The sequence below is a fragment of the Sander vitreus genome, chromosome 10 (assembly GCF_031162955.1).
Source record: "Sander vitreus isolate 19-12246 chromosome 10, sanVit1, whole genome shotgun sequence".
In the NCBI taxonomy this organism is placed as follows: Eukaryota; Metazoa; Chordata; class Actinopteri; order Perciformes; family Percidae; genus Sander; species Sander vitreus.
Genome location: NC_135864.1, coordinates 30,778,520 through 30,793,638, shown reverse-complemented (window position 1 = coordinate 30,793,638; position 15,119 = coordinate 30,778,520). Strand labels below are relative to the sequence as shown.

Genomic DNA, 15,119 nt, shown 5'->3' with positions numbered 1-15,119 from the left:
ACTTTTTATAGGTAAGTAGATCTGTGAGTCATCTGCATAGAAATGGAAGCTGATATTATGCTTCTTTAAGATGGAACCGAGGGGAAGCAAATACAGGGAGAAGAGAATCGGCTCCAAAATAGAACCCTGAGGAGCTCCACATGTCAGCGGTGCTGCGGGTGAAGTAGAGCCACCAAAGCTAACTTTGAACACTCTCTCTGATAAAAATGATCTAAACCATTCGAGTGCTGTGCCTTTAATCCCCACACTGTGCTCGAGACGAGAGATGAGAACACTGTGGTCAACAGTGTCGAATGCTGCTGTGAGGTCTAAAAGCATAAGTATTGCAGAATCTCCAGAGTCTGTTGAGATTAAAAGATCATTAAAAACGTTTATAAGTGCAGACTCTGTGCTATGAAATGCTTTAAAGCCAGACTGGAACACCTCAAGGATATCATGCGGATCTAAAAAAGATTGTAGCTGCACAACTTTACGTCTGAAGCGTTTAAAGACTCTATTTGTCCATTGTTTATTTCTAAAGGAACACGACAATGTATAAAAGGCTCCATTACCTTGTACCTCACATTATGGCCCTGTAGCAGGCGTTTTTATAAAAATAGGCTAACGATTGTGTCATAACCACGCGACTTTTTGTTGCATAATAGACAAATTACCGTACAGTACAGGAGAAGCTCGCAGGCAGTTTTGACATTAGCTGTTTAAGCTGAATTACTAATGTTAACTAGCATTTTAGTTAGCAATAATTAGCCTGTGCCTATGTTATCTCCTTACATATACCTACGCTCTCCCTCTCTGCAAGATTGGTCCATTAATGTTACTGTCGAGATCGGAGACGCTGTAAATTGTACAAGCAAGAACAAAAACCTCAAATGTGTTTCATAATGCACCAGGTTAATGTTCACATTGAGAATTGACCCCCCCACAAAGGGGGATGATTCAGCACATGGTGAATCATCATGGTGAAAAGACATGTATTAAAATCGATTTGGGGATTTTATTAATCAATAGCACACCAACAAAGAACGATTTTAATTGGAGGATCGATCATTTTAGCCCAGCCCTAGAAAAGCAGAACAGATAAAAACCTTTTTGATTTTCTATTAGTATTTTAAGTCATTTATTAAGCAAACTGCCAAACATATGTTGCTTTCAGAACAGTCCATTCTTTATCGTGCTTTCATCGCATATTGATCATACTTTCACCTGTATTTATTTTCTCAACCCCTCTCACACCTTGCTGTCCCTCTACTCTCTCCCCTCTCTTTTTCTTTCAACAGTCTGTTTGTATAAAGGCACCTAGAGAGATATGTGTGTGTGTGTGTGTGTGTGTGTGTGTGTGTGTGTGTGTGTGAAGGAAAATCACATTATGCACATTATGACACTGATAGACACACCCTGTACTATAATATATGGTTCAATGTGTTTTGGCTTGTGTGTGTGTGTGTGTGTTTGTGAATGAAAATCAAAAATGTTTTTATCTGTCTGATGACCAACTGATTAAGCTAAAAACTGTCCCAGGCTGAAGGTAGTGTTTGCATCTGTCCACTGTGTGCATAAATGTGTCAACTATTTCCAGATATTTGTGTTTTGATTTCCAGAAATCGGTTTATTGCCCACATGTGCAGTATGTTGCCTGTGTGTGTGTGTGTGTGTGTGTGTTCATCTGCCTGCCAGGTAGAGTTCACTCATTCACATACACAAGTACAGTTTAGCAGACTTGGGTGTGCTGGAAACAGGTGTGTATGTGTGACAGTGTGGGTCCTCTGCACTATGTCTGTCTATGTAGGAATCAGACGTAAAGCGTACAAGGCACTCAGAGTAACATTTTGGTCTTAAATAAACAGTTCAACATTTTGGGAAAGCTATTTTTTGCTTTCTTACAGAGAGTACCTTTAAATATAAAGCCAGAGCAGGGAGATGGTAGAGCCGATTCAATTTCGGGGGGATAATTGTAAAGAGTTACAAAACATTTGTTTAACGTTAGGGGATTTACTATCTAACTGGGGACGTTTTGGGACCAATTGCTGAATAAACTCAAGATTTTTTTTTTAATGGATTTTAATAAACAACTTGACTAGTTGTGTCTTGTTTTTAGTCCATGCTTATATTTTCATATTTTAAATACATTTCATTTTCACTTCTACTCCTCATTTATTTCTGATTGAACACAGTATTAAAGTTCCGAAACTGCAATAATAAGAAACAAATATGACTTCTAATCAATGATATGATATGATATATGATCTGATATCATGTAGATAATATATTTATTGTAACTTTCCAACCACTTTCTAAGCTGCTAGTAGTATTGCATTAGCAATACACACACTGTTTTAAAGGATGCATTTGTCAGGGGATGGGCAAATATCCCTAATATCCTGAATTGATTTTTAAAATACATTTTTAATACTTAAATCATGAATCAATCTTTAATTATAGCTCTTTTTGTCTGTCTGTTGCCTGTAGCCCACATCAGTATAATAACATTGAGCATCATGAATTGTGTTTATGACCCACAGTATTAAGGAATAATGAGAAAAACTGAGGAGGGGGGAGGATGTGGGGTGGCAGTGGGGAAAAGAAACAAAAAACGAAATAAAAGAAAGGAGAAAAGAAAAGGGAAAGAAAAGAAGGGAAAAGAAACCAACAGTTAACAGAGAAAGAAAGAAAGAAAGAAAGAAAGAAAGAAAGAAAGAAAGAAAGAAAGAAAAAGGGATGAAGAGGAGAAGAAAAAGTAAGTGAATGTAGAGAAGAGGAGAGGAACAGAGGAAAATGAAGAACATAGCTGCGGTTGTTGATGTAAATCTCCCCCAGGTTAAAGCAAGATGATAATTAAAAATGTACCGCAGGGTCACACTGTGAATGGGTGCGTGTGTGTGTGTGTGTGTGTGTGTGTGTGTGTGTAAGAGAGAGAGAGAGGGAGCGTGTGTACAGTGTTTGGGGTGCCTTTATTGCTGTAGGGGTGTGTGTGTGGGGGTGCCCATTAAAAGGTGTCCCTGCTGCAATCAGTGTACAGAGGCCTTAGGGCCTATTTCTTACTACATCAATCTGGAGTTAATGGAAACACACACTCATACAAACACATTTCTGCCTACAGTGCTAACATTGCCGGAGAGACCGCCAACAGTAGGACACTCATGCACGTATGCACTTGAAAACACACACACACACACACACACACACACAGTTGGCAGGGAAGGAAGGCAGCAGGCCCACAGCAGAACACGTACCGTTTAGTACAAGCTAATCCCAGTGAGACTTTTTTAGTAATTTCTGTCTTATTACTTATCAGACCTTTCTTGTTGTTTTCAAAGAAGCTTATTGATTTTTATTCACATTCCTAGTTGAAATGATCATTTTACTTTCATGCTGGTGCTCACAGTGCTAACAGGATATGTCTGAACCTGATGTAAATTGCCAATCTAAACATCCTTTAGATGTGAAAATCACCCGGTGAAGACAAGTCAAAGTGAAAAGACTACATTGGAAAATGTCTGGGTTTTGACTATCGGCCAGTTCTCATCAATAGATAAGGAAGCGCTGTAGCCAGCGAGTCCTGTGCGGGCTCTGTAAATGTTTTAGCACAAAGTAAATTGGAGTGAATACATTTGACTTGACTTTTTTACATACACAATCACTACAAAAGTAGTCTATATCCACGATGTTCCACTTCCGGGATTGCTCCGGAAATTCCGCCGGATGTCCCTCTTTTCGGACGGATGTCCGTTACCTTCTGCTTTCTTTGTGTTGTAATTTTAAACTCCGGTGGATTTCTGAGGACTATGGTTAGCTGCTCCTCAGATCTCTGCAGGGTAAATCCAGACAGCTAGCTAGACTATCTGTCCAATCTGAGATTTCTGTTGCGCGACTAAAACAAGTTTTGAACGTACGCATCTTCCACCAAAACAAGTTCCTTCCCCGAGGCTATTTTGCAGAGGCACCCTGGCTCCGTCCAGCGCTTAGCGCTGCCCAAGACGATTGTGATTGGTTTAAAGAAATGACAATAAACCAGAGGACGTTTTTATCCCATACCAGTAGGCTGTGTGGATTAGCCAGACCCTCCTCCGCAGTGCTGTGGAGGAAGGTCTGGCAATGTGAAACTACATCCGACACGGACATCAGGCTTTATCCCAGCAATGTACATTCATTGAGCCAGACTAGCTGACACAGTCACAAGACGCAACTGCTGGGCCTTTATCCATTAGAATGACTTCCATATTGGACAGTTCCACACCTCATGGTTTTCGTCCAATGTCTATGTTCAGTGCCAATGCAGGAAGTAATGTTTATGTTCTCTCACATACTCTCAGTTATATCCGCCATCTTTCCCGAACCATAACCAATTATTTTAGATGCTCAAACTTATTAAAAATTAAAATTAAGATCCTTCCCTAACTCAACCAATGTTCTTGTCTTGTGACAGGATTATTAATGTGCATGCTCTGGGGGCCCAAAAAAGTTAATGCCCCGAAGAACTGTTTTGGTGTTTGTGGGAGGTTAGCAACCTTCATTGGAATTAACGGAGCCCTATCTTGGAGCATGGTACCTATGTTCTCTTAATATATCCATGCTCTTTATATTAATCCATTATAGTTACAAATAAACATGTTTAGTTAAGTGTAGTTAAGTTCTTGATAGCTGCCTACGCCAAGGAGGTTATGTTTTTGGTTTGGTTTGTTTGTTTGTTAGCAGGATTATGAAAAAACTACTGGCCCTATATTCATGAAATTTGGTGGAAGTGTGTAGCATGGGCCAAGAAAGAACCCATTACATTTTGGAGCGGATCCAAATTTCTTGCTCTCCAACTGCCTTACTAGTTCATATAAGTTCTGAGCTCCGTTGTTCTGATCACTGGGTGTCTGCCACTTGGGATTTCAATGCAGAAAACCTCTTGTTCAGAGTCAATAATGCATTCGACAACGGTCCGGTGCCATAAACGGGTGAAGACGTGTAGTTAGGATGCAAAGTGCTAGCATCAGTACTGAAGGGACAAAAAAAGAGCTCCACTTACAGGTACATCATGAACAAAAATCACCATCATCAAATCTGTGTAGCATTGGCAAGTTAAAACAGAGGCACCTCTCCAATGCACAGAATTAAGGTGGAATTATATTTTGCGTTAAAGGTTTTTGGTGTCGCTTTGTAGCACATATGCATCTCTACGGCAGGACTCCAACTAACTGCTTGCATCAAGTAAAATTCCAGCTTTAGTGTTCATTTATGCCTGAATGTCACACTACAGAGGCACTTAAGCTGTCCATCTCTGTTATGACAGGGCAAAATAGAAGTGTCCATGGTGATGTCACCATGAACAAACACCACAGAAATGAGCACTTTGCACCAAAGATGGCGACAGCATTTTAAAAACGAGGACCTTCAGGATTACCACTTTAACCTAGGAATAAAGAGATAGAGAAGTGCTGTTGGTCCTTACCAGGCGTGATTTCGATCGTGGTGTCTTGCCTCTGCGGGGGGAAAAAGGACCTTGGGAGGCTGAGCGGTCTGCAGAGCTGTGAGAGAGAGGGAAAGAGATACAGGGGCAAGGTTGATTAGGAGTGTTTGAAAGTTTTAATCTAATGAGCTTTGGTCTGGTGAACATATATCATGACATTATGGGCTCATCATTCCCACATAAAGAAGTCTTAAATCTAAAAAAACAAAATACAAAGGAAAAGGTAAAAATCCACTTTATTTCTCAAATTGCACAGAGACACACACACACACACACACACACACACACACACACACACACACACACACACACACACACACACATCCATTGTAGCCATCCAAACACCAATATGTACGGCTGGCTTGAATAGAACAAAAGGAAGGGATGTCTTAATTCTCGACTAGCAAGGTTAGAACATTGGGTTTACTGTAACAATTTGTCGTGTCAAGAAGGAGGTCTTTTTTCAATCCAAACAAACCAAATTAAGCCAACAACTTTACTTTAATGTACCAGCATTTCTGTCAACTGAATAAAAGCACACAAACGAGGTATATTAGTAGACAGAGCTCAGAGAGTTGGAGAGTGACATATAATAAGGTTGGTCTGAGATTTAAGTTGCAATGTGGCTACAGAGCTAGACAGTACACTATTTTATAAAGAAAAACCCAGGGAGAGTGCTGGCCTTTGCTCCACCAACTGATCATTGCCCTGCACCACAAAGCCAAATACAGAGTCTGGAGCACGTTGACACTCACACCCACGAGACACCACCTCAGCGCACAGCTTCTCACACCTCATGATTTCTTTTTGTCTCTTTGCTGACTCACGGCCTTTCAACTTTGACGGCCAGCAGTCACTCTCCGCTTCCATTTGAAGCACCTCTCGATTTCACCTCACTGGATTATGAACACCAACGCTCTCTGCTGTCCGACAGCTTTTCTCCTCACCACCTCCAAGTTTCAGATAATCCTCTGATTTGTTTCAGCACTGCCATCCTAATTTGAAGGCTGTGTTACAGTACATGCAATGTGTTCTGTGCCCAGGATTGAGAAGCTGATATCTGGTGTCTACCAATTCCTAATGATCATCTGACGATCGCATTCTATACTGATGGTTTAACAAGAAACATACGCGGGAGTGAAGATGACTGGTATTCTGGGAACATACAGTACAGCGTCTGTACGTTCAAGGTGAATATAAAATTGGCTTTGACGGAAAATAGCACAGAAAACTAACTATCCCCACTTTAGTAGTGCAAGCATTTTGGCTCTAGCGATGGAAATGTCAGAGGTTTGGTCAACAACTTTGATCCAGGTTGAAATATCTGGACATCTACATGATGGACTGCCAAGACATTTGTACAGACATTTATGGTCCCATGCAACCCGTTCTCACTCCCAACTTGTCAAATACTGATGCTGTAAGATTATGTAGTATTAAAAGGTGCTGTAGGTAGGATTGGGAAGATCCAGGACTTAGCAAAACAATTTGAACATCAACAACTTCTCAGTCCCTACCCCCTTTCTGCTAAAGCCCAAAACGTTCTCCTAAGCCCCTCCCCCCACAAGGAAGAATGAATGCATGTGCATGAGCAGTGATTGACACACAGTTAGACACCCCCCCCCCCCCGGCCATGATTTGTGCATCTGAACAGGGAGCTGTGGATTTTTGCAAATCACACTACAGGCTGTAGGTGGTGCTAGAGGAGCCAGGTTTTTTTTTTGTAAATGACCAGCTTCATGTAGTTCTACTGGAACATAGGGTCAGTTTCAGCAAATATGACAGAAAGTTAGTTTTATAAGTCTTACCTACTGCACCTTTAAGAGTGACAGTAGCGAGTAGTATGAAAGACCTAAAATCCACGTAAGGAGGTAGGTTGGGATGGGTCAAACAACACAGGACTTTCACCCAGGAGACCGGGGTTTGTGTCCCGTTTATGTGCCGCTTGTCACTGAAACGTACATTTTGAAACCCCACCCACGATCTTTTCCTAAACCTAACTGTCCCGTTCTTGTGCCGCATGTCAGTTAAAAGTACGTCCAGAACCAGAGCGTCAAAAAGTGAAGCCAAAGGTCCCGACCAATCGCTTCTGAATATGATGCCAGAGGGCTTGACGCTAAGGGAGACTTTTTGTGTCGGTAACAAACGCCAAAGGCACCTGACCAAGCGTTGCTTTTTGACGCGATGGGAGTGAGAATGTGTTGGCCCCTGAAGATGAATCCTAATGACCTCAGTGATCCTCTGACTTTTTCCTCTAGCACCACCATGATGACATTTGTAGTTTTCAAATGTCTTGACAACTATTGGATGGTTTGCCAAGCAATGCAGTACAATTCATGTTCCCCTTAAGATGAATTGTAAGAAATTTACTGCAGACTATGCGCACCTAGCCCGCTTAGTTTCCCATGTTGGTCTAAATGCTCTTTCTGTAACTTTTTCGAAGTGACATTAACATTCCCCGGAGATACCGTTTTTCTTTTCCACCTTGTACCCCAATAACCCTGTCAATACCACTATCATTCTATCCCTCTCTCTGATAAGACTGATAGTTTCATTTGCATTCTGAAGGGACTGCTGTACCCTTTTCAGATTAATGAGACAACCCTTCACCTAGACCTACTCCTCTTCAGCTATTTTCTCTATCCCCACCCTATACCTTTCCTTTCTTCTTTGCTTCGTCACTATTTCCCTTACCATTCTCATCTAAGGTAGGCCTTTAGTTGTTGCTGCCTTTCAGAGCAAGAGTAAACACTCATACTGTATAACTAGTAAAAAGAATACAGTAGATGTGGAAATTTGTCTGTGTTACTTTTAAATCAGTCCAAACTTATTGTGTTGGAAAATTGGGTTTTAAGATTTGATTGCATGGCAGAACACACTGCATGGCTTTTTAAGGCTTTAGGTTATAAGTAATTTTGTTGGGTGTACACTTGGGCTCCTCGATTATGGAAAAATTTAACTGTGAAATTTCCCTTAATACTACTTTTTGAATTCTCCTTAAAATAAATATTATCAAAATATCTTCAAATGACGGTTGAGCGAGTTTAGTGTTTGGTAGGGGGGAACGTGCGCGTGTCAGACAAAATATGACTTTACTTGCAAAAAGTAATGTGCAAAACAATAGTTTTTCTGGATTACATTGTTTCCACGATCACAATTCGATTAATTGCACAGCCTTAGTATTTTTGCCTGCCTGGTATTTTGTGAACTTGACTGCGTCAAAGTGAGACGGAGGCACAGTAGGAGCTATGTCAGTAGTGATTAAGTAGTGGTGCAGTGCGTCTCTCCTATATACGTCCGTGTCTTTATCAAGTGACACGCCTAACAGATCCTACTGAAAAGTCTGCACTACTGTTTTGTGTTTGTGTTAGGTCTTTTGATATACAGAAAGTCTCTCCAGGAGAAAAGAAAGTTCTACTAATACCATTAGCACTGTAAACAGCATTATTGTGTACCATTTGGACCTTACTGGACACTTTTTCCAACTGGCTTGTAGGTACAAACATACTGAAAACTGAGCAAAAATCTGTCACAACACAAGATGCAACAACACTAGAGCTGTCAGTCTTCTTCTAGAATACCATTCACATTTTGTTATTTTTTAAAAATATTTGAATAATATTAGAATATTTATGTTCAAATGCAGCCTGTTATTAATAGGTACTACACTACTCAGGCTTATGCATTGACATTGCCACTATAAGCATGTGGTTGTTGTTACACGTTCTGTCCACTAGAGGGACTTCCAACATTAGCCTGTCCTTGAAGGGGATCTACGTCATGGCGCATTGCATTTCTGGCACGCCGCTCTCTGTTCACATTCATTTTCCACCACGAGCACACAGCGACAAAGCCAAATCAACAGAGAACTCTGTCATAAAACATTATCTAACAAGTGTATTGAAGCTCTCTGTTGTAAAGGCTAACGGTGCTCGGTTAGCATAATAACAACGTTAGTAAGCACAGCCGAATCAATTTGTCATAAACTAAGTAACAACAGCGTTAGCCACGATGTTAACGGCATTGATAACTAAGCTAAACGGTGCTGTCACTACTATTTTAGAAGGTAATATATGAAGTCGAAGCTAACTGACAGCTGTAGGGCAGCTAACATAAACTTTAGCTGTCTCCATGAAGCTCCCAGCTAAGCTCCTATAACTCGCGATGCAATTAGGAAACCAGAACGAGCTAACTATTGATAACATAGGCATTTTGGCTCGGTGGAAGTCGATTTTAAAGTCGTTTTAAAACTATTTCCCATCTTTCTTCCGATTTCAAGCCGCAGCCTGTCACTCCCCCCTTTACTAACGTTACTCGGTATGTAACGTTAGCTCACAATGCCGTGCGTTTCTTACTCCCGTAACTTATTGTTCATCAGACGTCATACGAGAAAAGGGAGATTAGCTAACGTTAGCCAACCTATTTATATATAAAAAAATAAATAAAAATAAATCACATTTGAATTATGTTTGACTTTCGAATTCATTCCAACAGCCCTAACCAACACCATGTGTCATTAATTCACACATGCCAGCTCTCTCTAAAGGAGAAGAGAAATTGAGGGTCTGTGTTAAACTGAATCTGAATATCAAAAGGTGTGTGCTGAATAGATGATAATAATGGGGCTGATGTACTTTTAGCACACAGCTTCACAAAGACACACGCACACACACACACACACACACACACACACACACACACACACACTTGAGATCTTTGAACTGTTCATAATTCTTGCTTGTCTTGAACATGACAGCATGTTGATATGGAAATGTATGTGCATGTCTGTCTGCATGTTAAAGGCATTGGCTGATTTCAACCAAACAGTCCCAGGAAGTAATGATTCACAGGAAGTAAACGCTGCAGCTCCCTTTATTATGGCTTTGCAGGTCTACCATATCTGAGGGTCTGTGAAGATTATGCAAAGCCCCAGCTTGGTCTGAGACAAGTTGAATATGGTCTGGTGGAGACAAGTTTGAATGCGACGAGACAACGATTAGACAACACAGCTACTGTGTGGGGCGTTGTAAATGATTGCTGTGCGACTCTCTGATGTTCGAATAGATGGCGCAAAGAAGATGTTTTAAATGTGGAAAAGGAGAAATGCCACAAAAGAAGGTTACTTTTCGACAAAGTACAGAGGATCTGCTGATTTTTCGGCTTCAGGGTATAACTGGAATGACACAATTAGCAAATGAATGTAAAGCTATAACAAAACAAAATGTTGTATAATGTGAAGGAGGTGGCTCGTAGTGACAAACTATTTGAGAATTATTTTCAGCATCTTTCACTTTTCCATGTTTTTAGCAAACAAGCTGTGATAAACCCACTGTACACTACATGCCAAGCACTAAACAACAGACAGACAAAGTTGGTAACTATCTGGTGAACATACTGGAGAATTCAGCAGCTAACGTGCCAGATATTTCCCTTCAGGAGTTGATGGAGACAAAAACAGAGCTTGAGGTAGAGTGACTAATGGACTTTCATCAAGTGGACACAAACGTGACTCTAAATTATTGTCATCATGGCAAAATGTGGTCATGGAGACACGTACTGTAGCGGGAACTAACACGGAGACAGTTTTGAGTACTTGGCCAGGTGTTATATGTCTGCGGCCAGATTTTGTAACCTCAATAGCATCGCAATCATGCAATATGCAGACATGAAACCTTACAGGTGTGTAGTTGAGCTCAAAATGAAGGTTATGTTCGAAAATGGATGTTGTCCCAGCAATGGTGCCAAGAGTATGGGGGTAGGAAGTAGGAAAGGGGCACCAACTTTAAGCCCCTGCAACTTGGTGCCGCGGCTGGTGTGTGATCCCATCGCAAGATCATTTCTAGTGTTTTTTCTTTTAATATTTGGGAATAAAGTTGCACATTTGTGCATAATGCATATATCATGACAACACATTTCTATCCCAAGTCCAAATATTGCGACTAGTGACCACCATGACTCGCAAGTCTGAATTATTGCAACACAAACTAGATTGTTCCTGGGCCAGTAAAAAGTGCCACCTTAAGGGCGCGCCCTGGTAGTTCACCGGGATAGGGTGCGTACCATTAAGGCTCAGTCTTAACCACAGCTGCTGGGTTTGAGTCCAGCCTTGGGCCCTCTGCTGCATGTCTTCCCCTCCGTCTACTGTTTCCTCTCATTTTTTGTCTAAATTAAGGCAAAAAATACCTTAAAAAATATCTTTAAAAAAACGAAAAACGAAAACAAAAAATGAAAACCGGCTGATTGGACGAACGCGTCACGTGGGTCTGGCTGCTCCCGGATTTTTCAACCGGGCATAATGGCGGCTCGTTCAGAATACGATCTCATGTTTTACGAAGATAGTTCACCGAATCTGATCGACAAAGGTCAGTTTAAAAGATTTTTGTCAGATTTTGAGAGGCGTTAGTCACGCTCATCCCGCTCGTTATTTCCGGGTTAGCACTCCACCAATCAGATTGGTCATGGAGTCCGACTGCCCGCCCTCCAACGCAACATGTCAGGTCGGCCAAAATGAAGGCCGACAGCTCCTCGGACGGACGACGGCACGGAACACACCGAACAGACTCGAGTCACTGACCTCGCCAGACTGTCTGATGGCCGATTATCGGGTTGGTGTGTCACTGCCTTTAGTCAAAATGCAAGGGTCCTGGGTGGTGATAGCATCAAAATGTAAAAAGAACATGCATTGCTGGAGCACATCAGAAGTCACACATGCATACAGTGTAATTACATTTTTACAGTCAGGTTTAGCCACTGCCCACAACACACCCTCTATGTGTAACTGACCAGACAAATGAATTACCAACACCACATTACGGTACAAAGACTCAGTAACTGCAATTGTCTCAGTGCAGAGCTGCTTTATAATTTCATTCATATACAATTTTCAGTTACAGGTTTCAGATGATATTTGACCTTTTTCAGTTAGGTAGTGCGGTGCACTCCAGCACATTAGGTCAGACAGATCACTGGATAATCACTAGACAGACCTTACAGAGAGTAGTCAAAGTTTGTTTTAGTTCGTATCTCCTACTGCAATCATGACAGGGAATATAAGTCTGGCAATTTATTGAACTTAAAGGTGTGTGTGCGTGTGTGTTTGTGTTTGTGTGTGTGTGTCTGTCATCAGATATGAGCTTATATGAAAGTCATTTGAGTGACTTTTCTGTGATTTAAGAACACGTTGACGCTATCTGAATCGTCCTGATCTGATACTTTTAGCTCACCAGGTGCTCCAACTAGATCAAAACAAACACTGTCTTATTGCACTCTTTATCTCCTCGGATGGAATGAACACAGCTTGCATGTCGAACCAAATGTGACCTTTTTTTTTTTTACATTTACATTTTGAAATCGCATGACCGTAAGATTCACAACATGGGGAACAGAACACAAGAAGACATTTGTTAACATTTCAAATAATATCCACAATGACATAATTTACTCAGTATGACGTTGTTAATTATTCCTTTTGTGTGGCCTAGAATGTTTTGTACTGCAAATGGAATGACCTTAGCATATTAGGCATCTGTCCAGTGAAACTATCACACTTTGTCTCGTCTGACCTTTGACACATTAGACTTTTTATTTTGGCACAGTGGGGAGAGTTTTTAAACCTCATTCGAGAGACATTTTGCAGAAAGTATGAACTCATAAAGGCTGTCATAGGCACTCACGCAAGAAAAATGGCTCTATATTAAACCTGTCAGAACTGATTAGTTTGATGGAGAATGAAAAACTTTGCTCAGTCTTGGTTCAGGTTCACAAACAACACCGTTTTTAAGTGTGGAATTTTCTCTAAACAAAGATCTGTTTGTCTATGTGCATCTTTGAGGTCTAGCAAATATGTTGAATGATTTAAAAAAAGAAAATAATTTGCATTGTTTACCTTAAACAAGCTTGCAGTCTTCTTTTCCTAAATTTTGTGGGTGCATTGTTTAAAACATTGGGCGTCATTCACCAATATCTTCCTAAGTGTTCTCTTAAATATGTTCTTAATTCATGACGTGTTCTTAAACAACAGAATTGTTCGCACCTGTGTTCTTAGGATTGATGAATCCCACGTCTTCGTAATTGAAAGCGCGTGCCAGTTGTTCCTAATTAGCATAAGAAAACGCCCCACAAATTCCCATATAAGGACATGACACTTCCTGTACACCTCCTGGGAAGCGGAAGACTGCGTTCAAGAGATGGATATCGCAGATGACTTGTACATTGCAGTGGTGGAGGAAGTACTGAATCTCAGTACTTAAATAAAAGTAGTAGTAAAAGTTGAAGATGTCCACTACCACAAACAAGGCCTGGCTTTTAAAAGAAGTTCCTATCCTAACCAGCATAAAACGGAAATATGTTGTTAGAATTGGAATGCGGCTGGTTTTATTCATGGATGTATTTTAAGACGGTTTTATTTTCTTTAACCATGCAAGTAAGCAAAAATGGGGAGATGTGAAGAGGTCCAGCCAAATAAATAACATATGAACGCATCTTACGCTGCCTGGCGGAGGAGTTAACCACGCTGTGGAGAGACATAGATGGCAACTATGATTTAAAAACGGGAATACTAAAAAAACAAACATTTTCATTTTCACTTTTACTGGATGCTATATTACCGAGGGTCAGCTGCGCCCGGGCTCTGGAGCACCAGAGCCGGCATGGAAGCCGATAAAGGATCGGCGGTGCCCCATATATAGCCTATCTATGCCTACCAGCCTACCAAACTTCACTGGTGAGACAAACGTGTGACGGTCAGGAAGACGTTTTGGCAGGGGGAAAAACTGATGGAGTGGAGTAGAAAGTATAGATAATTGCTGCAAAATGTAACGAAGCAAAAGTCAAAAGTATGCACTATTGATTCTACTTAAGTAAAGTACAGATACGTGGGAAATGTACTTAGTACAGTAACGAAGAATTTGTACTTTGTTACATTCCACCACTGCATTTTGGCCCTATAAATAGCGCGATCAATCACCAAATAATACAGGATTTAATCAGTTTAATTGCTGATGTAAATTGCAGTGTTAGTGTTTCTTTGCATACTATGATTTTTTTTTTCAACAAATGATCAGAAATACATTACAGTACAATACTATCATTGTAAATGACTGTAGAATTAAATAAAATGCAGTAACCAATTATTTGGCGCAAATTGTCATCACTCAAATGTGCGCAAGAGTGCTCTTGAGTGTTCGTAGATTTTGTTCTTATCTAAGAACAAATCCAAGATAAGAAAACATTAGTGAATGTCAGAATCTTCATAAAAAGTGCGTAAGTGGGGTTTAAGAACATTTCTTCGTAAGAACGGTTGGTGAATCAAAATCTCAAGAGGGTACATTTAGGGGTTCTGCTGCTACAGCCTTACCTGGTCTGGTATGACCAGGTATGGCCTATGGTGCTAGCCAACTTTAGGTAGCTAGGTACACTCTGCCTTGTATACTTAACGTATAACAGTGCAACATATTTAATAATGTTTAATAAGTACAATCCTATTTCAAGTAACTACAGCAGTCAAAAATTGTAGAGAAGTAAAACAACGCATTTTCATTAAAGGGGTTCGTATTGCATTCCAATTCATATGATATCCTACGAAATTAGGCGACCGTCGACTGGTCACATGATAGTTACGTTTAGCGGTCTCCACAGTTAAATTTAGCCAAGAAAAGTTGCTGTGAGC

General features: G+C 40.6%; 1 protein-coding gene across 1 annotated transcript in view; it reads right to left on the bottom strand.

Moving 5' to 3' along the window:
* The window catches only part of LOC144524676 (X-linked interleukin-1 receptor accessory protein-like 2), a 449,564-nt gene that overhangs the window by 85,216 nt on the left and 349,229 nt on the right, over positions 1-15,119 (bottom strand). Inside the window, 2 exon segments of the mRNA XM_078261101.1 lie at positions 5,435-5,477; positions 5,479-5,510. Coding sequence (XP_078117227.1) covers positions 5,435-5,477; positions 5,479-5,510 — 75 coding nt within the window.